At 40.8% G+C, this 24,295-nt stretch overlaps 1 protein-coding gene and 1 pseudogene across 1 annotated transcript; one reads left to right on the top strand and one right to left on the bottom strand.

The window, feature by feature from the left end:
- Positions 1-1,254: 1,254 nt before the first annotated feature.
- On the bottom strand, positions 1,255-15,644 carry LOC140236638 (uncharacterized). The gene is made up of 3 exons (XM_072316558.1): positions 13,910-15,644; positions 11,298-13,156; positions 1,255-1,464 (listed from the first exon to the last, which is right to left on the bottom strand). The coding sequence occupies exons 1-3, from the start codon at positions 15,642-15,644 to the stop codon at positions 1,255-1,257; spliced, it is 3,804 nt and encodes a 1,267-aa protein (XP_072172659.1).
- Positions 15,645-22,067: 6,423 nt separating this feature from the next.
- LOC140236745 (uncharacterized) lies at positions 22,068-24,020 on the top strand (annotated as a pseudogene).
- Positions 24,021-24,295: the final 275 nt, after the last annotated feature.

Here is a 24,295-nt window from a genome sequence, read left to right as displayed (position 1 = left end):
ACACATACACACGCACGCACGCACAAGCATAAACATCCTCGAAATTACTTTTCCACGAGGTGCCCCTCCCCCATGTTTTGACCCACGGTGAACTGGCTGCACCCGTCCGGTTATGGGCTTGTAGTCGTGGTGATGGTGACTATCGCCGATCATCCCCCCCCCCCCCCCCCACTCCTCAGCACGGATTTACGCCGTTGGCTATAGGACCAGAATTGTGGAATCAGCTACCTATTCAGATGAGGCAACTGTCATCTACAAAATATTTAAATCCAAACTTAAAACGTATCTGTTCCCCTCACACTGAGGACTATAACTGCAATTTATAATGTTCGGAACGATTGCATTCTTTGTTCTTTATCTGGTATGTGGTTGTTTGTTGCTTGTCATTTTCTTCTGTGTTTTCATGTTTGAGTAAATATGTGTGATATTTATATTTATTTTTATTTCTTGAAACGCCATTTGCATCGAAAAAAATGGACCTGCGCCCTGTGCAAGTATAGCCACCAGGATTACTATTAGTAGTAGTAGTATCATTATTATCATTATAATTATTAGTATCATTATTATCATTATAATTATTATCATCATTATTATCATTATCATTTTTAAAGCAAGCAAGCTTTTCACTATTGCATTCCTAGACTGAATGCAGAAATGGGGATCTCTGAGTGTTAGCCTTGGATGACCAGGACGGTTGCAAAGCAAGAAGCAAAGAGACAAGAGAAAAACACAAATGGTTAATGTATTATCAGCTCGGATGCGGCTCGCGAATACCGAAATTATTAAAAAGAAACGAAGAATTAATCACTGTGATTGCTTCGTTGACTTCGTTGATACCCGTTATTTTTCGATGTTCACAGAATATGAGTTTTTCGACTGAAATAACAAAGGATGTTTAGAAAATAAAAATGGGAGGGGTAATTTTCTTGTGACAAATTAATTGGGGGAGAGGTGATTGTTTGGGGCCTTCATTTTAGAAAAGGGCAATTTTGAATGAAAATAATGTTCTGTGTTAGCTTTTAGGCCTAATCTATAGTGGTTAATGCAAAATGATGCAGCAGGGCAATACTGAAATGAATGCTACGGTATAAACAGATAATAGCATCGAAATTCTCCTAGACACATCTGGAGGCGGTGATAAGAATTTTCCAAATAGATACAGTAATGTATTCATTAATTTATGAAATAAATGTAATATATGTGGGCCTATCAACTAGACATAATCATGGGATATTGCGGCTACTCCATGACCTTTCATCCCAGGCAGAACTGCCTCTGAGTAGTTGTCTTGGGCCGTGGGTTCAAGGTGCCCGATGTGGAATTGTCCTGGTGAATTGACCTGGAGGGTAAGTAGTTTGATATCCGCAGGTAGTTGTAGGCTATCAAGATTGGTGGGAGAGTCCTAGAGGGATTAATCACCCGGTTGATGTTTATCTGGTGGGTAATTGCCCTGGGAAAATTGTCCTGGTGGTATTTATCGGGGAACAGGGGATGTTCGGGGGAGGGAGGGGGGTTAGTTGCCCTATATGGGGAATAGCCCTGGAGGTAAGTTGTTCGGGGCTAGCCCTTGGATTGCCCTGGAGGGTAATTGCGCTGGGAAAGTTGAAGATTGCAGTGGTAACTCCCCAGGGTAGTACTAATTATCGGGTAGTAGTTGTCATACCAGGGGTACTAATGCGGGTAGTAGTTATCCCGACCTTCGTCATTTTGTCGGTGTTAGACAATGTGTTGTCACGGAAACAGTATTTTTAGACAAAAATATATTACCAGTGTTTTGCTCACTCCATTGGCCAGGTTTCTGCATTGAGATTTGGGTAAGGATAATCGTTTCTAAATGAGCTGAACATATCTTTGATCATCGGTGGGCAATGTGTTGCCGTTGGGTGGTACTATAATGACACGTTTGTTTTTTTTCTGAAAGACCATAAAGCCAATCACCAGTTTTGCTGATGAGCTAACACCATCAGGTCAGGGTGGGGCATCGGTAATATTTAGTGATTGTTTAAGTTGTATTTGTTTTTGAATTCACTGCTTTTTTGTTGCTGTGATAATGTATTATTTGATAGTGCTATCTGGGGGTAGTCATCCGCGGGATAGTTATCCAGGGGGTAGTTATCCGGGGGGTAGTTATCCGGGGGGTAGTCATCCGGGGGGTAGTTACCCGGGGGGGGGGGTAGTTATCCGGAGGGTAGTTATCCGAGGGGGGGGGGGGGGTAGTTATCCGGGGGTAGTTATCCGGGGGGGTAGTTATCCAGGGGATAGTTATCCAGGGGGTAGTTATCCGGGGGTAGTTATCCAGAGGGTAGTTATCCGAGGGGTAGTTATCCAGGAGGTAGATATCCGGGGGGTACTTATCTGGGGGTAGTTATGCTAGGGGTAGTTATCCAGGGGTATAGTCATCCTGGGGGTGGTTATCCGTGGGGTAGTTGTCCTAAGGGGGAGTCGCCCAGAGGGGTGATTGCCCTAGGAGGGTAGTTGTCCGGGGGGTAGTTGTCCGGGGGGTAGTTGTCCGGCGGGTAGTTGCCCTAGGGGGGAATTGTCATGGGGGGTAATCATCCCAGTGGTAGTTGCCCGGAGGGTAGTTTTCCAGGGGGTAGTGTTCCTAGACCCTTTAAATGAGCAAACAAACTGGTAATGTATTTTTGGCCAATAAAGAATAAGTTTATTCAACCTGAATTTTCGGCGTCCTACGCCTTCTTCAGAAGTCTTGACAAGAATTTATTGGCTAAAAATGCATAACCAGTTTCTTCACTTCTTCGTGGAGCCAAAACATGTATTCCCGCATGTTTATATAATGTATATTATATATATATATATATATATATATATATATATATATATATATATATATATGTATAAATATATATATATATATATATATATATATATATATATATATATATATATAATCATTATTGTTCATTGTTATTTCATTATATATACCTACATAATTATGTGATTAGTATAAGTAATAAAAGCGCTACTGAATCAATTCCTTATTTGGGAAGACTTGTCTTATTTGACTACGTAGCTTGTTCAATAGCTATTCAAATAGCTTAAAATGCAAACCAATTACTGTATCTTCAACATGCAATAAAAATATGTTTTAAAGGAGAAAATTAAACGAAACGTCATTCGAGGAAAATGATTTCAAGAAACAGCTGTCAATATCCAGGTGTAGCAGAGAAGGAAAATTGGAGCTGTTTAAGGGTTGACGTATGTAAATTTTGGACACCCTAAATATCTACTACTGCTTGATATTATGAACCGTACATTTGTCATTCATTTTCTTCTTAGATCGCGCATTAAGTACATTAAGCAGCCATACAACTTGTTTGAAATCATGAAAATAAGTTGACAAAAGCAAGAGAAATTGTGAAAATCTGGGGATAATTGTTACCCTTTCAGAAATATGTAAAGGCTTTGCCTGAACTACATATTATATATATACCTAATATATGAATACTGTACAAGTATAATTATTGAGACAATGAATGAAGACTGCAGGTATTGCACGATGCCCGCTGATGATAGATATTTTCGACTACCAGCCGGCATCATGCGACATCTACTCTCTTTATTGTCTCTGTTATTTCATTTTTCACTAGATGTCAGAAACGTCCGGTAAAAATATCAGCATCGTCCCTTATATATATATATATATATATATATATATATATATATATGTATATATATATATATATATATATATATATATATAAAACACACACACATATATATATATATATATATATATATATATACATGCTTTTATTTATACATATATATACATATATAACATATGTACATATATACATATTTATATTTGTACATATATATCTATATCTATATATCGTCGCTGGGGTGACAAGACCTTGTATTTCAAAAATGACAAATGTTCAGGAGAGCAAAAAAACATGGCGGCCAAAGCACTGTAGTGAATGGGAAAGCCTTTGCTTTGACATGTCATGGTGGCTTCATTTTTGGAGTAAGACAGTTGGGATTTGGCCAAGACATCACTTGACCAATTCTTTGACCATTAAGCCAAAAAAAAATTTTTTTCGACATTTTTGAGATACGAGGTCTTGTCACCCCATCGACGATATATATATATATATATATATATATATATATAATCATATAAATGTATATTTGCATCAAAGCTAATTCATAAACTGTCAATGTGGGATTTCCTGACCACTTCCGTATTTCTCGATGTCATCATCCGTGGACATTCCGGAGTCAGTAGACACCAATTCACTCATGTCTTCTTCGTTTGTAGCCGCAACACAGTCAAGGAGACAAGAAACTGGAACTTGATCAATGCATATTTTACCTCCAGAAAGCTATGGAGATTAGAAAATGCAACAACAACAACAACATGAAACCCTGATCTTGTTTCACAATGAGAAGAAACTACATAATAAGATGCAGATTGATTGATACACAGATGAACCAAGTACAGATTGTAAATTAATCATCATCAATGAGAAATATATACATTGTAAAATTGTAATTAATACTTCCTTTAATCTTTGACCCTGATTAGTACATTGCAGAATGTATTCTTTAAGTTTTGTCGTCTGAAGCAATAGCAATAGCAATAGCAATAGCATAGCAATTATCCGACCCCAAATCTGCATTTAGAGAAGAATTTGTTATATAACTGTATAATTGTACTTTTTTTCCTCTATGTTTCGGTCATTGTTGTACCCGTGATCCCCATCTTAATCTTTAACTTGATTTTAACTGGGACCTACGCTCAACAAGCTCGCTTTTAAGTAGGTTCCTTCATATTTCTTTAGCATTCATTCACAGATTCGAAACTTCATAGATCGACCACTATATGATTTATATATTTGCAATATTTTATGTCTCCAGCTTGATATCATGTACTTCATTTAATTTTGTTATATTTGGTGCATTTTTTCATCAAGAAATATGAAAATAAATTGAAATTGAAATTGAAATTGAAATAGATGCGTTACGTTCAACTCCTCAAAAGTGCAATGCCTTTCCATCATAGGAAAATGCAAATTCATGTAGATAGTGGAGCGGTACCCATTGCGGAATCCAATGATGTTTCTATTACAAAATATGAACAATTTTGAGAGCTCTTAGAAAACAAGGCTGCAATTTTTTTTTGCCGCAGTCGAATTAATGCTGCCTCCGATACAAACCAATGGAAAATTGCCTGTGTGTGAGTTTACAATGTACATGACAATGTGATTTATACCTGCACAAAAGAGGCAGCACCTCAGTTGAAAAAAAAGAAGTATAACAAGTATGACAAGTATGACAGTTCATGGCAATATATGACCCTGCATCACAAAACCAATAATTTTTTTTTTCAGTTGTTAAAACCTCGAATTTACTAACCTATTTTACCATTCCAGTTCATTTGATAATTTTACGATGACATAAAAACGTAAATCTGCCACTTTTACCGTGCTAAGCGTCCAACTGGTATGAAATTTGCAAGTTTGGTCTGTTATGATAGCACTAATGCACCAGTGCTTTCATCGTGCATAAATTTTGCTTTACAAGCTTTCAGTAAAACGTGTCAGAACATATGTGATTCGATCAGAAGTGATTGACTTTATAAAGAAGAAAGATGTGTCATATTGAACGCTTACCACGTAAGCGTTAAAGCATGAAACTCGGTTCTATACTGCCCAGATGACAACAGCGGTTACGGATAGTGAGTCAACTATGACGAAAATGAAAGCTTTGCCTTTTCCAAGGCAGAACGAAACAGGACCCCTTCAAACACTCTATACCCTGCAGGGTGTTGCTTAAAAGAGTTCTTCAACAATACATTGCATATCTTTCTCTCTCTATCTACAACTCCCTCTCAACTCGCAACAATTGAAAAAAGTGAAATATTCTGAAATAAAACGAGTGGGCCTACAGATTTTGATATCGTGCCTTTTCATATAAAGTTGGTCTTCCCTATTCTAATATTCTTAAAATTCTTAAAAAGCTTATACATATTTTTTTAGCAATGTGACAAAATAAGAAAAAATGGAAATACCTTGAACTAAGACAAAAATAAGGGATCTTTTGTTGTTAAAAAATAGTTGCAACTGAATATGAAATGTTACTTGAAAAGAGCTAAAAGAAAAATAAACCAAAAAACACAACGTGTCCTCCGAGCATCGATTCCTAAAACATCTACATGCGAACCATTACTCTATCACTCGGCCACGGAACATCCACGGAAATGTTTTACTTTTGGAATAGCTGAAATTTCTATAGGACTGCAGATTGGAAAATAAATGACGTTTCTTCAAATGCATTTCAGGGTTAGACAGGAATGATACTTCCATATGGCAAAATGAGATCCTAAGTTCATCTCTTCCCCTGTACGCCCCCTAAAAGGGGGAAAATGAAAGGAAGACAGAAATCACTCCATATACGACTGCCCAATGATACGGCACTGCTATGATCACGTAATATACGCCCTTTATCGGTCAATTTTCCAAAGTCCAATACACCCGAATTTGGGTTAATATTGAGCAAAAATTACCGTGATACGCGTAAATGAACCTCAGAAACAGTACATTAAAAAATTACACGATATGATGGCGTCATGCTATCGTCAATGAAATATTGATACTTGACATTTCTACATTTCACAGTATGCTTTTGAAATATAAATAAAGGGTTCCACTGCATAAAAAAGGCAGATTTTTAACTATGTTTGTGTAGATAGACGCGCGCTGAATTTGAACTTTGATACACTTCTATTACCTTCTTTTTGGTCAAAATCGACTGAAAACCGATAGATTTAGATCACAACTGGATGTATCAGAATTCCAAGTCAAAGGGGCAAAGATCATTTTCATGTTGCTAACGCGCTATGCACGCAAAAACGCGCGGGCAGACGGACGCGCACGTGCGGATTTTTTTTTTTTTTTGGAAACACTTCAAATTGTCTGGAACGTCGAGAAAACCGACGGAAAGGTGTTTTGAGCATTCTAAGATTTTGACGCGCGCGTCCTGATGACCTTGGTAATTAGCATAGTACAGGGCCCCCGTTTTATCAAACTATAAGTCCATTTTACCAAACCTAAAATTGAAATCAACTTTAAAGGGATGGCACAGTATTGGTGGAGATGAGATTGGTTCTTTTAACTTTCTGCGAGATACCAAGAAAACTCTTATGAAATAGTACACAGCATGCCATTTTAAGAGGAATTCAAAGTTTAATTGATGAAAATTGGGTTTGGAATGACTGAAACATCGAAAAAAAAAAACCAAAGTAAAACAAAGCGATCGTAATAAAGTGTGGGTCCCACCTATTAGAATCGCTCTGTTTTGGGCATCTCAGCCATTTAAAAACCAATTTTAATCAAATGAATGTTGAATGTTGAATGTTGTAATAGACCGTAGAGAGCGCAGAGAGAGAGACAAGACCGTAGACCATAGAGAGCGCCCTGCGTGGTTGCCTCTTTTCTGTGCTCTGAGTTGTTTGTGATTTTTGTGTTGTTCTGTGATATTATTTTTGTGTCACTGTGCCAACTGTATTGTATGGGCTTTGTGAATCTCCTGGACCATTTTTGTGTTGAGTAATTCGAGGATTTGGCTGAAAATCGGCAAACTGGATTTGGGGTTTGATATCGTTTGTACGGGAGCCACACCAAAGCCTTCATATTCAGGTATGTGTTTATGCGCTCATGCGAGCCTAGAGCTGCTAATGGTGCGATCACACATCGCCGATTTAGATGGCGGTTCATGGCGGTTCTCAAACCGCCGTGAACCGTGTCCCAATGATGGCGGAAAGCACTTAAACGCGATGCGACTACGTTCTCAACACGTTTTGAACAGGGAGCAAACGCGCATTGACGCGGTAGGAACACGGATCTCCCCGGAAGGTGGAGGAGTCCATACCAAGGCCATGTAGTTGGATGCAATCAGAGCCCTTTCACTTGTCCTCAATGGCTTTCAACAAGGAGCGTTTTGCTTTGTTACTTAAACACAATTTTAAAGAAATTATGAAACGTTGTAGCCCCCTGTGTTTTTACAGATTGATATAAGTGATGCAACAAGCAATTATCTTCAAGTTTCAACGTGCTTTTTCTCTCTTTTGATTTTTAAAATATCTGTACTAACTGTCATTAAATGACATACATATCAAAGCATAATCCAACGAAGTTTCCAAAGAATCCTCTTCATTTGCAGGTTATTTTATCGAGTGATGTACAAGTATTTGCTTGTTTCAACATCTTTCTTTTTCTCTTTTAAGTTTTCACATAATTATTTCGCGTATTGAATTTAAGATCTTGTTGCTTGTTTATACATGTTTTTCACAAAATTGCTCCTTCTTACCTTTCAGAGCTCCTTGTGAAATATGAGCCTATGAGAGTTCCTAAATCGTTAAGGGGAATCTGTATGTTATACCTCGATCCATTACAACAAACTACTATGACAAACGATAGTTGATGCCGCCCCAGAATTGTGGAACAGCACCCCAAGTGATAAAACATGCAAGTTCCATCAATAAGTCCAAAATGTTTTGAAAGACTTATCTGTTAAAATAGTAACATAGTGATTGTAAATGATGATTAATGCTGCATGTTGCTGTTTCTGAAATTACCTTTTCCTGTTTATCTTCTTGTTCCCCCTCTTAATCGCATAGAGACCTTGCCAAAGGTATTGTGCGCTTTATAAGAACGGCAATGATGATAATATAATAATAATAATATCTTTAGCAATAGTCAATAAAAAGACATATGTACATTATACATTATCAAAGAAGCATATACAGTATGTGTCATAGTTTCCTCTTTACTTACAGGTTCACGTAACACAATAATGGTGATTTTTTTTAAAGTTTCAACATTGCTTTTCCCTCTACTCTCTTAAGTTTCAACATAATATTATCTGTATCAACATAACATATTTACATAAGTCTTCTGTGTATAACTGTAAGCTGTTAAGCTTTAATAAAAATTATGAACTCACCTTTTAATGTAAATGATGGTTTTAATGTAAATGAGGTAATTCAACATACCTAACAACTTTTTGAACATTAAACTTTATTTCTTACTGTATATGTGTTAAAGAAGTAAAGAAAGTATAGCATTCAATATATTTACCCGATCTTGGATTATGGGTTCATCTTTGCTTTTTTTTCTCCATTTTTTATTGCTCCGCCACGAAGTGTCGCCGGAGCCATTATTCTCTTTTAAGTTCATTGTTTCTTTTCGCTTGAAAATTATGGCGGTGTTAACACGGTAGGCCCTATCATCACGGATCTTGCGGTGCAAACACGGAGGATGCCGTTCTTTACACGATGAACGGCGATGTGAACACGGTCCATTTCAAACCGCCAAGACCGCCACGAAAAATTAAACATGTTTAATTTTTCTGGGTGTTCCCCGCGGTTCCTCGCGGTTCTCGGGGTTCATGGCGGATGAGTGACGGATGACCACGGTTTGTGTACGGTGTAAACAAGGTCTTTGGCGGAGCACGGCGATTTCCTGAACCGCCATGAACCGCCATCTGAACCGGCGATGTGTGATTGCACCTTAAGCGCGTAGAAGTCATACGCGTTTGTGAATGCGCTCCACTGTTGTATATGAGCTGTAGCTTTTTTAAATTTTTATGTACGTTTTGCACAATGCAGTGATGATAATGATCAGTGTCACAGGTAGTTTTTTTCCCGACAGCAATATTCTGAAATTTGGAAAATAAGTATAAAAAAAATAATGTAGTATCTGAAATTTGCAAAAGAAAGTTCTCTAATTTGTTTATGTATATTTTTGACGGAAAGATGTTGCCAAGAGAAAATGCTTTTGCTATAATCGTGTTTGAAAAAGGAAACAAAAAAATAAGTAGCTTAGTGGAAATGTATTGACTCCACTCAGAGAGGGAGACAGGTAGTATTACGTAATCGCCTCCAGGCAAGGGCGAATGTCAGGGATACTTTGAATGCCAAGACCCGCCCGAAGCCACAGGTTGCATTGCCACAGTGTAGGAGAGAGTCACTCTTCATTTTGGCAGCAGAGAACCAAGTTGTGTTCGGAGGAGCCAACAGGCTAGGGCCCTCGAGTTTGTGTTTTGAGGAGCCAACAGGCTATGGCCCTCGAGTTCGAGTACCGTTAATTTTGGGAGGAGTTGTGAGCTCACAATGGTGGTGAGTTGAATAGTTTTTCTATCAGTTTTACAGTCAGCGCTTAAGCAAGTGATAGCATTATTTTGCATTTTGAGAATATTATCTGAATGTCAGAAAATCTGAGGAAGTTGAGATAGATGTGTGGCAGAAATTGAAGAATAAGTGAATTTGATTTTTCATAACTATGGTTGTGATAGAATCTGAAGAAAGTCTGTCAGTAAATGTTATTTTACAGAGATATTTGACAACTATGATATATGTATGTTGATGTGAAACGGATAATTGAAATAGAGATTTGTGTCAGGGTAAGTGATAATTTATTCAGCGGTAAATTGAAGTAGCCATAGGCTAATTTATAGCAAATGTATATGAGGTTTATGAAGCATGGATTGAAAATGTGGAGTTATTATATATATGGAATTTGGGTACGATTTTCAGCTAGTGGAAATGTGTTCCAATTTCTTAAGGGTTTTATCCTGAGTTCATACTCCTGCCCCGAGTCCCTGTCCCGCGCCTACTCCGAGCCGAGTTCGTGCTTCACTTCGAGTCGCACTACATAATATTGAGTTCGTACTCCACGTCGCAGAGAAGGAGGGGTCGACATGTTTTAATGCCATGGTGCCGTCAACGCAGCGTTGATAAACCGAGCACCACAGTAGTCAGTACCTACCCACACTGGGGATGCAGCATGTATGCTGCCTCCTGAACGCTGGATGTTTCGTTTGGGCCGCCGTCAACGCACGAGCTGCCATCCTACGAGCCGCTTCAATGACGTTATAACGCAGTAAATTGTAATCGCTGAATGGACTGGACTTCAGTCGTCGATTAACACAGGGAAGTGCACTTACATTCTTTGGAACTCATGAGATAATTTAATTTTCGAAAATTGATGTCAATGTGATGATAATACAGTTGCAATGGCAATCATTTAATTGTAATACAGAATTTTGTTATAATAAATGTAATTTTGTGATGATTCAACTGGCTATGTCATAGCTCTCTTCCATTGGTCGTGACAAATGGGGGCTTGTCCGGGAGTCGAACCCGGGACCTCTCGCAGCCGAAGCGAGAATCATACCACTAGACCAAAAAACTACCTGTGACAAATATCCCCCTCCTTCAAAACAACTGCTATATTTTGAAATTAGGGACATCTACTTAAGTAATCTGCTCCTACGTTCTCCGATCCTTTGATCACTTGCACTCTGTAATCGTACGCTTGCAAAGCTAGCGCCCAACGCAGAACTCTCGCATTTTTGTGCTGCGCTTTGGACAGATAAGCAAGTGGGTAGTGGTCTGTCTGGTACGTGAACTTCCTTCCATACAAGTAGTACGAAAACTTTTTGACAGCCCATGCCAATGCCAGACATTCGCGCTCAACTATTGCGTACTTCCGCTCGCGATCAAGCAGTTTGCGGCTCGCATAGCTGACCGGAAACAAGTCGCTGTCTTGTTTTTGCATCAGGACAGCTCCTATGCCTATGTCTGACGCGTCTGTCCTTACCACATACTCTTCGTCTCTGTTTGGCAAGCGTAAGATAGGATACTTACAGAGCCTGTCTTGCAGTGTTTGAAATGCATGCTCCTGTACTTCTCCCCATCTTACCTTTTCTGGTTGGTTCTTCTTTGTTAGATCGGTCAAAGGTGCTGCGATCGCGGCCATGTTGGGAATGAACTTTCTATAGTACCCGACCAATCCTAAGAACGATCTCACCTCCCTTTTCGTTGTTGGCCTCGGCATCGACTTCACCTTGGCCAGCTTCTCTGGAGTTGGCTTCACTCTACCTCCTTCCACGATGTGTCCTAGAAATTCGACTGATCGACAGCCGAGATGACACTTACTTGGTCGTGCTGTGAGATGAGCTTCTCGTAGTCGTTGGAAGACCCGTCGGAGATCGTCCACGTGTTCCTCCCATGTCTTGCTGTACACCAATACGTCATCTATGTAGTGTACAACATGAGGCAAACCTGCAAGCAACTTCCTCATCATGCGTGTGAATACCGCAGGGGCATTCACCATTCCGAATGGTAGCACTCGAAATTGATACTGACCTTCTGGTGTGACGAAAGCAGTCTTTTCTCTGTCTCTCTCGTCGACGGGGATTTGCCAATATCCTTTCGACAAGTCAATTTTCGAGAAGTATTTGGCCTCTCCGATTTCTGACATGATCTCTTCTACATTTGGGATCGGTTCATTATCGATGACAGTCACCGAGTTAAGTTTCCTGTAGTCTACGCAGAATCTTACCTTCCCGTCTTTCTTCGGTACTAGTACAACAGGGGCTGCATACGGTGACATCGATGGTTCGATTACCTTCATGTCCAGCATCGTGTTCACCTCCTCTTGTATTGTCTCCCTCATACTCTGTGGAACAGGAAATGGTCTAGAACGAATTGGTTCTTCTGTTTTCAACTGAACTGTGTGTTGCGCCAGATTTGTGTGACCTGGTACATCAGTCATCACGTCAGCGAAACCCTTCACTAATCCTACGAGTTCCTTACGTTCAGCATTGCTCAACTCATCACTGATGTGAACATCACTCACACCTTCAGTTTGCACAACGGATGGGCATTCAATGGACACAGCTTCATCCTCACTACCCTGTTCATCGATCACACGCAAGTGGTTAGCCTCTCTCACAGACTCCTCACGTGCTCTCTCCTGATACTTCTTCATCAGATTCGCATGATAAGTCTTTTCCTTACCTTTCACCCGCAGCTTGTAGTTGTGTCGTGCCACTCGTCCTACCACTTCGAACGGCCCTTGCCATTGCATCTCAAGTTTGTTTGAGCTGGTGGGCAACAGCAGTAAGGCTTTGTCCCCCTTTTCAAACCTTCTCTCTCTTGCCCTTACGTCAAAGTGTTTCTTGTACCTGAGAGATGACTTCTCGAGTACGCTCCTAGCGACTTCGCAAGTGGACTGTAACCTATCCCTAAGGTCTAAGACGTACTGATAGGTGGTCTTTACCTCTTCCTCAGGAATTTCCTCCGTCCATAACTCCCTGAGTATCGTCATTGGCCCTCGGACTACTCTACCTTACATCAATTCAAAGGGTGAATAACCTGTACTCTCATGTGGGACTTCGCGATATGAGAAAAGTAGCGCAGGTAGATAGCGATCCCAATCTTTGGGTCTCTCTTGACACATGCGCCTAAGCATCCGTTTGCCATGGGATGATACGGCGTAGTGTAGAATTGCTTAATTCCTACTAGACGCGCTGCTTCCCTCATGACCCCGGCAGTGAATTGGGTGCCGTTGTCTGAAAGCATTTCATTTGGAAAGCCTAGTCTAGAGAAGACCTCCATGAGACCTTCAGCTACGCGTTCAGCTTCGATAGACGGAAGAGCTTTCGCCTCGGGGTAACGAGTAGCTAGATCTACAAGTGTAAGTATGTACCGGTTACCTTTGTCGGTGATAGGTTGAAGTGGACCTATGATATCCACCGCAACACGTCGAAAGCATGTGTCGATCAACTGAGGGGTAACTAAGGGGACCTTACCTACCCTACCTTTTGGTGTAGTTCTTTGGCATGCGTCACATGAAGCACAGTAGCGCTTTACATCTGACTGGACCTGGCCAATAGAACTGTGACATCACTCTATCAAGTGTTTTCCTTGTTTGGAGATGACCAGCTAGCGGCATATCATGTGCAAGGTGTAGTACTGATTCTCGCAGTGCTTTTGGGACTACGAGCTGTTTGAAAACTTTCCCGTTCTCAACATGAGGTGACTCATATTGACGATATAGGAGCGAGTTATCGTAGAAGTATCGAACTCGTCCCCCCTTACCTACGATCTTATTCTCACCACTCACCGCCAACCTTTTCACCTTCTCCAGCGTCACGTCCCCCTCCTGCTCCCTCAGCATCTCGTCTCGAGTGGCTGCAATCTCGATGCCGTCCGGCATCTTCAGCCGCCTCCACGGTTGCTCCTTCCTCCTCCTCATCCCCCTAGTCTCAACACTAGCCCCGATACCTGTGTTGTGGGTGGCGTCCGTCGTCTCCTCCCGTCTCTCCGCAACGATTCCAGTCCCCTTGGCACCGCCATCTGACCCAGCATCAGTCTGTGTCTCCATGTCGACTCCTCTCCCATGCATCTCCATGTCGACCTCAGACGCAGTCTCCCCGTAAGAGCCCGATGCCTCCTCAGTCCTTCCTTCGACTCCAACTGGCATCTGCACTCCGTTGACGTTACCTACAATCAAGTCATAGACTGGATTATCCATACAAAGTGCTTTCACATTGCCTGAAAGGTATGGTGTATGAATATCTACAAAGGCAAGCGGGAACCTCCGTATGGTACCATCCATGAGCACGCATGGCTGGAGCTCACCTGACATTTGAGAGTACCCAACTAGACTTCTGCGGACCACAATCGCGTTGCACCCCGTGTCCCGCAGCACCGTGACCCTCTTACCATTCACTCTACCCTGACAGGTAGGCACATTGTCAGGGCCTAACTCATGCCCACTATTAAGCACGAGTAACTCATGCCCGCAAATCAGCTTGGCAGTGCGTATTGCGTCTGCTTTACCTGACTCTACCTCGCTGGCAGGTGCATCCGGACATAGCCCTGTGAGACAACTTCCCCCTGTCTTAGCCTTTCCAGAGGTAGGCTGTTTGGGAGGGTATTTGGTAGCTACCTCCCCTTTTGTAGGGCACTTAGGCGCAATATGACCCCATCTACCACATGAATGACACCTAGGACCTTTTGGCTGGTTAGCCCTAAATGCCGCCTGACTCTTTTGATCGCTAAGACCACGCGCTTCAAAGTACAGCTCAGCGTGTTTAACGAAGTCCTGCACACTACCTGGAGTGCGCTCACGAATGAATATCGCCAGCTCGCGTGTGCAGCTTGCGAACAATTGCTCTTGTACGCACAAGTCTAATAGTGCTTCTGCAGAGTCACTACATTCCGAACGCTCAACCCAGCTTTTTGCGTACCCAGACACGCGCGCAGCAAATTGTGCAAAAGATTCGCCGTCCTTTTGCTTCGCTTCCCGAAATCGCTTCCGGAAGCCTTCTGCATTTAGTGCAAAGTGCTGCAGCAGTGCATGCTTAAGGCTATCGTAATGCTCAGCTTCACTGGTGGGCAGGCGCGTATAGCACTCTAGCGCACGGCCTGTCAATAAGTTTCCTAGGGCCGGAGCCCATGCTCCCTTGGGCCACTTGCTCAAGGTAGCATGCCTTTCAAAACGCAATATGTATGCATCCAAATCGTCAGAGTTCTCGTTGAACGCTTGCATGCGTGGTAGCGCACTCTGAAACCCTTGAGAGTCATAATCCGAACTTAAACTATACCTATCCTTATTACACTCAGCAATCTCCAACTCTAATTGCTTTTGCTTAGTAGCCTCTTCTGCAAGCTTCAACTGTTCTTCCCTTTGCTTCTGGCGCTCATCCCTAGCTGCATTAGCTTCACGCCGACTAACTTCCTTATCCCTTTCTTCACGAGCAAAGGTAAGTAACTTCTCACCCTGAAGCCCATACTTCTCTCCTAGCTCAATGTATTCAGACAAATCCATACTTGCGTTAAAGTAACAATGTGGAACAACTTATAAACCTGAAATGACCTCACTGTCAAACTCTAACTCAAACTTCAACAGTTAGAAATTTTCTATACCACTCCTGAGATCACTGCAGTACAAATACCTTTGTGAAGATTATACTTCTGGCTAATCACTTTCTACACTTCACTGGTTGACAGAACAGACTACTCTCCCGGACGTGCCCCCAATTTGTCACGACCAATGGAAGAGAGCTATGACATAGCCAGTTGAATCATCACAAAATTACATTTATTATAACAAAATTCTGTATCACAATTAAATGGTTGCCATTTTAACTGTATTATCATCACATTGACATCAATTTTCGAAAATTAAATTATCTCATGAGTTCCAAAGAATGTAAGTGCACTTCCCTGTGTTAATCGACGACTGAAGTCCAGTCCATTCAGCGATTATAATTTACTGCGTTATAACGTCATTGAAGCGGCTCGTAGGATGGCAGCTCGTGCGTTGACGGCGGCCCAAACGAAACATCCAGCGTTCAGGAGGCAGCATGCATGCTGCATCCCCAGTGTGGGTAGGTACTGACTACTGTGGTGCTCGGCTTATCAACGCTGCGTTGACGGCACCATGGCATTAAAACATGTCGACCCCTCCTTCTCTGCGACGTGGAGTACGAACTCAATATTATGTAGTGCGACTCGAAGTGAAGCACGAACTCGGCTCGGAGTAGGCGCGGGACAGGGACTCGGGGCAGGAGTATGAACTCAGGATAAAACCCTTAAGAAATTGGAACACATTTCCACTAGCTGAAAATCGTACCCAAATTCCATATACATAATAACTCCACATTTTCAATCCATGCTTCATAAACCTCATATACATTTGCCATAAATTAGCCTATGGCTACTTCAATTTACCGCTGAATAAATTATCACTTACCCTGACACAAATCTCTATTTCAATTATCCGTTTCACATCAACATACATATATCATAGTTGTCAAATATCTCTGTAAAATAACATTTACTGATAGACTTTCTTCAGATTCTATCACAACCATAGTTATGAAAAATCAAATTCACTTATTCTTCAATTTCTGCCACACATCTATCTCAACTTCCTCAGATTTTCTGACATTCAGATAATATTCTCAAAATGCAAAATAATGCTATCACTTGCTTAAGCGCTGACTGTAAAACTGATAGAAAAACTATTCAACTCACCACCATTGTGGGCTCAAAACTCCTCCCAAAATTAACGGTACTCGAACTCGAGGGCCATAGCCTGTTGGCTCCTCAAAACACAAACTCGAGGGCCCTAGCCTGTTGGCTCCTCCGAACACAACTTGGTTCTCTGCTGCCAAAATGAAGAGTGACTCTCTCCTACACTGTGGCAATGCAACCTGTGGCTTCGGGCGGGTCTTGGCATTCAAAGTATCCCTGACATTCGCCCTTGCCTGGAGGCGATTACGTAATACTACCTGTCTCCCTCTCTGAGTGGAGTCAATACATTTCCACTAAGCTACTTATTTTTTTGTTTCCTTTTTCAAACACGATTATAGCAAAAGCATTTTCTCTTGGCAACATCTTCCCGTCAAAAATATATATAAACAAATTAGAGAACTTTCTTTTGCAAATTTCAGATACTACATTATTTTTTTTTTTATACTTATTTTCCAAATTTCAGAATATTGCTGTTGGGGAAAAAAAAAACTACCTGTGACAATCAGTATAATGGAACGAATGAGGTATATATTTGTTGTGAGTCTAATACTGACTCTTTGCCATGTATGTATTGTTGTACAGCCACATGCACTTTTAGTAGGTCTATACTACCATCTGTGAAGAATGATAAGAACATGTCTAGTACCGGTATCAGAGTAAAAGGCTACTCAAAAGCCTTATAAATGTATTATAAGAATGCAAGCTCTACTTTTTCACATGTCACTGCTTACCAGTGGAGATGTTGAAATCAACCCAGGTCCGTCATTTAGTGTGTCAGCTACTAAAGATCATGCTGTTGATAACAATACAAGACGTGCATATAGTATTTCGGACCTTTTACAGCTGAACCCTTACAATGTTTACTCCACTAAACCTTCTTGTAAGTGCCTTAGGATTAATGAAGTGACATGGCAACGAATAACAGCACTACATATTAACAGAGTGAAAAAGACTCACAGAGGCGAAAGAGTAGTAAGACAAAATAGGGATCAAACTGTAAAGTTTTTACACGAAAGAAAATTTTTGAATTCTGATATTTCATGTATGAATTTGAAATTTGCTATGTTAAATGCCAGATCGCTGAAGAACAAAACCGCTGAATTTGTAAATCATATTCTTGATCATGAATTAGACATTGTTGCTATTTGTGAAACATGGCTTACGCCTAATGATGCTGCTCCGATTGGTCAATTGACACCACATGGCGTCACATTTAAGCACATTCCCAGAGTTGGCAAACGAGGAGGAGGAATAGCTGTGTTGTTCAAAAGTCAGTTAGATGTCAGAATTGTAGATTCCCCAAATGTTACATCATTTGAAATGATTCAGATGACTCTGAATTATATGCAGAAATCGTTGCATTTCATCAATGTATATCGTCCACCTAGTTCAGTACAGTTTCAGATTTTCTTGGATGAGTTTTCTAATGTTCTTGATAGACAGCTTCTCTGCTCGTCTGACTTGTTGATTGCAGATGATTTCAATATACCTATGGACTCATCAACTTCGAATTCGAAGTTGTTCTCTGAATTATTGTCAGCCTTTAATATGATTCAACATATTAATGAGCCAACTCATAATCGAGGCCATGTATTAGATCTGCTTATAACTCATAAAGGTAACACTGTACAACTATGTAATACCGGTGTTGTGGAAGGTATATCAGATCATTCAGCAATAATGTGTGAATTGAACCTTCCTGAACGTTGTATCTAAAAAAAAAAAAACATTTGTTGTTACACGGAATTTGAAATCTGTAAACCCACAAGAGTTTGTTGCTGATACTCATGTTAAGTCTCTTTTATCAGCTGAATCTCAAGTTGATAATGTTGATGATGAAGTGAATTTGTACAACACCTTACTCACTGCCACCCTTGATAAGTTGGCACCTGAGAAACGAATCAAGGTAACAATACACCCCAATACGGAATGGTATACCCCAGAAATAGCTCAAGCAAAACTGCTTCGTAGACAGTTAGAAAGGAAGTCAAGGTCCACAAAACTGGAGATTCACAAGCAGATGTATCATGCACAAAGGCGATGTGTAAATGCCTTGATTAAAGATGCCAAGTTACAATATCATTCAAAAAAGGTTACGGATTGTGGGAAAGATACAAAGAAGTTGTACAAAGTTGCTAATGATTTACTTTACCGAAAACAGCGATCTCCTTAATACCAGAACACCTCACTCATGGTGATCAAGTTGAGTTAGCCAATTGTTTTAATCAATATTTCATTGATAAAATTGTGGCAATCCAACGGAGTTTCCCAACTCGTTGTGAACAGCCAAATGACATTGTATGTGAAGTCAAGTCAGAATTGAGTGAGTTTCAGTCTGTCAGTGTTAATGAGATAGAAAAGCTTATTAAGAACTCGCCTAACACATCATGTGAACTTGATCCAATCCCAACAGATTTGGTTAAGAAGTGTGGCAGAGTTTTAGCACCCGTTATCACAAGAATCATACATGCTAGCCTGAGATTAGGTGTACTTCCACAGATGTGTAAAAAAGCAGTTATTCATCCAAGATCAGGAGATCAGGAGTGTCTAAAAAATTACCGCCCCAATTTCAAATGAAATTTACCTTATTCAAGTAGATTGCTGAAAAGGTTGTTTTCTCACAACTGACAACGTATCTGCAAGATAATGAATTGCTTGATTCATTTCAATCTGCGTACAAGCCTGGTCATAGTGTAGAAACACTGTTAGTCAACTTATCAGATATTGTGTCCAGAGAATTAGATAGTGGTAACATCACTGCTCTTATCATGCTTGATATGAGCTCAGCTTTTGACACAGTCGATCATGCTATTCTGATTCAACGATTGAGATATTTGGGCATCAAAGGAACTGTTGATTGGTTCATATCCTACTTATGTGATCGATCTCATTATGTCAAAATTGGTGATTCTACCTCTTGTAAAACTACACGTATAACAAAGTTTGGTGTACCTCAAGGTTCTGTTGGAGGCCCGCTGCTTTTTTCTCTGTATATGCAACCAATTAGTGAAGTATTTCGCAAGCATTGTATTAGTTATCATTGTTATGCGGACGATATACAACTTTATTTGTCTTTTAAACCCACTGTATCTTCATTGTCATCCGCCGTTGCAAAACTCGAAGCATGTTTGCAAGACCTGAAAATCTGGCTTACATCCAATGGCCTTAAACTAAATGATGATAAATCTGAGTTTCTGTTGTTGGGATCAAAGCATATGTTAAGCAAAGTTGATAATCAGTCATGTCATGTCAACATCGGTAGCACTTGCATTACTCCGTCGAAAACAGCCCGTAATTTAGGTGTCATATTTGATCAGGAAATGTCATTTCGGAGTCATGTAACTCACATTCAGCGGAATGTTCGATATCAGTTGCATAATTCAAGTTTCATAAGGAAATATTTGTCTAAATCTGCAGCTGAGATACTTATTCATGCTTTGATTTCTTCTCGGTTGGATTTTTCGAATTCATTGTTGTGTAATCTTCCAAAAAAAGATATCACAAAACTTCAACGGTTGCAAAATTCTACTGCCCGATTGTTAACTTGTAATAATAAGTTTGATTCCATGTCACAAGTTCTCCGTTCCTTACATTGGTTACCTGTAGAAAAAAAGGATTATTCTCAAGATTCTGTTATTAGTACATCATTCAGTTCATTCTTTTTCCCCCATATACATAAGTAATTCTGTTCAAAATACAATCCGACACGAAGGCTACGTTCATCATCAGATACATTCACTCCAAACACCCAGAGTAAAACATGGGTATGGTGATCGTGCTTTTTCCGTTATGGGACCAAAATTGTGGAATCAGTTACCTCTTCAGTTAAGGGAACTGTCATCTACAGAATCATTCAAATCCAAACTTAAAACCTATCTGTTCCTTTCATACTGAGGACTGTAATTGCTGTATGTCATTGATATTGGATCAATATTGTATTTTTAATTGGTATTTTTTATGTTGTATTCTTTCTTTGGTATATATTTGTTTTTGTTTACCATTTTCTTCTTTGTTGAAATGTTTGAATATGTATATGCATGTAAATATATGATATCTTTTCATTTTTAAAGCGCCATGAGCACTGAAAAGTGGACCTGTGCGCTATACAAGTAGCCACTATTATCATTATTATTATTATTATTAATTCCTCATGGAATTACATGCTCTTTCATATTTCATAAGAGGTTTCTCATTATCTCACCAAAGAATGTTAGAAATCTGAAATTAGGTATCAACCAAAACTTTACGATCCCTTTAACTTCTTCCCGGATCAACTATAAGTTTTCGCAACAGATCCAAATCCACGATATCTTTATAGTAGTTGGTAAAAAAGAAATCTACTATAAGTAGAGACAATCTAGGTAGACTCAGATGTAAGACAATTTACAAAATGGAAGATGACGGCCACACTTTCCCAGTCTAGCTGGGGTCTTGTCACAAATGTTTGTCCGTTAACTTAACTGCTCACTTTCTCTAACATTTAGCTAAATTTCTATCATCTGATTATGGACTTTTCCTTGCATGAAATTCACGATCGACATGCATCGCTCACGCGACAGCTGCAGGTAGACACCTACAGCAGTCTCAATCCCACCCTGCGCGTCCGGCGCCTAACCCTTTCAAGCTATCGTCAGTAAGGGCGCTGGAACTGCGTCTGTGTGCAATGCATATCTTGCCAAAGAATATGCGAGGAAAACAGTGATTTCTGACGTGTGTATGCTTACGTAGAGCTAGCTCGTCAGTAGATGCTAATTAAAAGTTAAGTAGACCTATACAAAAATTAAAGAACTTGATTTTACATGTACTGTACAACGAGTACGACATTATGATCTATCATCCAGTTAGGCCTAACGTTACAGCGGGTTGTTTGTACTTACGGTACACTCACTGTTAGGCTATCGTTAGGTCTAGAATTTCGACACGTAGACTCGCGAACTTTTCTCTAAAAAGCCGATTTGCGCCATAGGTGTGAAAAACACATAAGCTAGTCACCACATTCTCACAAGTTTCCATAATCCTAGCAAACAATACTTGAAACAACGCATGCATACACAACCTTCATCTTCAGTCCCACGTACTACATAGTGGTCATGAGCGGCTAGAGCGAGTAGACGTGGGGCAACTAATAGCTCTCAGTATACCTCCAAACATTCAAATGCACACTTAGAATACCACTTTATGCCTGTACTATATCGTCGGAAATTTTATAAGTATGCTGAACACGACAAACTCTCGTGGAAACAGCGACTACTACCTTAGGCTGCGTTCACATAGAAGTATTCGGTATTCGGTATTCGCTATTCGGTATTCGGTATTCGGGCACCGAATACACCGCCACCCGCACTGTCAACTCACCATCCCATGCTGTGAGGATTTCTTCCTCCTACATCCCAGCAAATCTTATTAAAAATTTCTAAACTACATCAGAATGTCAGTCTACATGCTTACTTTTGCTAAAGGGCAAATCCAGACCAAAAGTGTCATTATTTCATAAACGAGAGACGGTATACGCTGCACGAAAATCGAACAAGCTCGATTCCCACTTTGCTATACTTTTCGCAGCTATACGTACTTTCGAATAATGCCCTCTTATGTGAACCGGTGTGAGGAAATCCTATCGTTCGATTCAAGCTATTCGCGTGCCTTCTTCTTCTTCTTCTTCTTCTTCTTCTTGTCAGTAGTCTGCTTCCTTCAACCTTGAAGATTCTTGCAGAACTTAGTGATAGTGTGTGTCATAGGGGTAAGGTGCATGTGCCAATAATTTACAGGATGCGAGTAAAAACTGCCTCGATTCTAGCTGTTGCTGCCTTCCGTCAGCAGGAGACGAAAGGCGTTAACTGAAGAGGCCGTCACAACATCGTCAGGGAGGGCATTCCAGGATCTAACAGTTCTAGGAAAGAACGAGTTTTGGTGCTGTTGTGTCCGGGATTGAGGGATGTGGTAGCCTTGGGTGTTCACACCTCTGGATGGTCTGGTGAATTTGGTAATGAAAGCCTCACAGTTGAATGGTACAAGCTGGGTGTGGATCTTGTAGAACATCACAAGACGCAGATGTTCACGTCTCTGTTGTAGTGATGTCCATCCCAGCTCCTGCAGCATTGATGATACACTTGATGTATGCCCTCGAAAAACGAGCCCGAATACCCGAATAGTATACTTCTATGTGAACGCAGCCTTAGGAAAACAACCTGCCAAAAGGACCAAACTCGTGGGGGAAATCACCAAACAAAAACGCCTTCCTCTAGCGGTAGTGTCATACCAGGTACTTCGGGTACCAATCGCCCCCCACATCAAGGAGCCCGCCGACCAAGCATGACCCAACAGCAACCCTCAATGAGCAACAGCAACCCCCAACGCGCCGACGCGATGGAAGCGGCCCAATCCGACCCGGACACGAATGAACACTTGCTATCTGAAATGAGGAAAATGTTCCTCGACTTCCAAGTGGAACTACGGGCCAAACTGGATCATGTCATTTTGGATTTGGATGCCGTCAAAAATGATCTCGCCTCGGTTAAATCCACCATGCAGGATCTCGAAGGGTCTGTAGCAGATAATTCAGCGAGAATCTCTACGGTTGAATCCGAAAAAATCCCTAACCTTGAACGATACCTGGATCAAATCAAAGCCGAGTTCGAGGAAAAACTAATGGAACACGAAATTCACCACCGCAAGTAGAATTTGTTGTTTTATGGTATACCAGCCCAACCCCAAGAAGACATATAGAAAACTGCCTCCACATCTTTTGCCAAAATTTTGGATATCCCCAACGAAGAGGCAGACAACATCCAAATCGTCAACGCCCATCGATTGCCAACAAAGAAAACCCCCTCCGGAACCAGTGGTACACCTACAGCCCCGGACCCCGTCATCGTCCGATTTGCAAGAATGTACGACCGAGATCGAGTTTTGCGTGCCTTCGAGCAGCCACGACGACAGCCCACGGATCGCAACGGGGACCTAGCGGCAGGCGAACGCATCACTGTACGTACAGACCTCCCTGCTAGAATGAAACGAGAACGCGGTCGCCTGGCAGGCATTGCCTACAACATTCGCAAATCCCAACATCTGAAAACCAGGATTACTGTTCATCACACCAAGGTCATGCTTCAAACGAAGAACCCGAATGAACCTTCATCTAAAGTGGTCGATGTGGTCCGAATAGCATCCGGTATCCATCCCTCCCTTCCTTAAATTCAAACAAAGGTAACTTTAAATATTTAATATTTCTGATAAGGTTAGATTAAAAGTTTTTGTTAGTTGATTGAGTGTAACATTTTCTCTAATGTATGTTGTAACAGAATTTTAAGAATTCACTACAGTGCTGGCACTCAACGCCGAAGTCAGGTTGGTCAACAGACCCCCTATACTCCAGTACACAGTGAGTCATTAACCCTGCGAATTCACGTAAATCTACAATGTATTTGTAAAATATTGTGC

The sequence above is a fragment of the Diadema setosum genome, chromosome 13, assembly GCF_964275005.1.
Source record: "Diadema setosum chromosome 13, eeDiaSeto1, whole genome shotgun sequence".
In the NCBI taxonomy this organism is placed as follows: domain Eukaryota; kingdom Metazoa; phylum Echinodermata; class Echinoidea; order Diadematoida; family Diadematidae; genus Diadema; species Diadema setosum.
The sequence above is the reverse complement of the archived record's forward strand: the minus strand, read 5'-3'. Positions and strand labels throughout refer to the sequence as shown.

Excerpts from the sequence above, each read along its gene's own strand:
- LOC140236638 (XM_072316558.1), bottom strand. The coding sequence starts at position 15,644 with ATGGATTTGTCTGAATACATTGAGCTAGGAGAGAAGTATGGGCTTCAG. Across the intron at positions 13,157-13,909 it reads TGGTGAGAATAAGATCGTAG|GTAGAGTAGTCCGAGGGCCA; the intron begins GTAAGGGGGGAC and ends AATTGATGTAAG. Across the intron at positions 1,465-11,297 it reads TGATCAAAGGATCGGAGAAC|GACAATTTTCCCAGGGCAAT; the intron begins GTAGGAGCAGAT and ends AAATACCACCAG.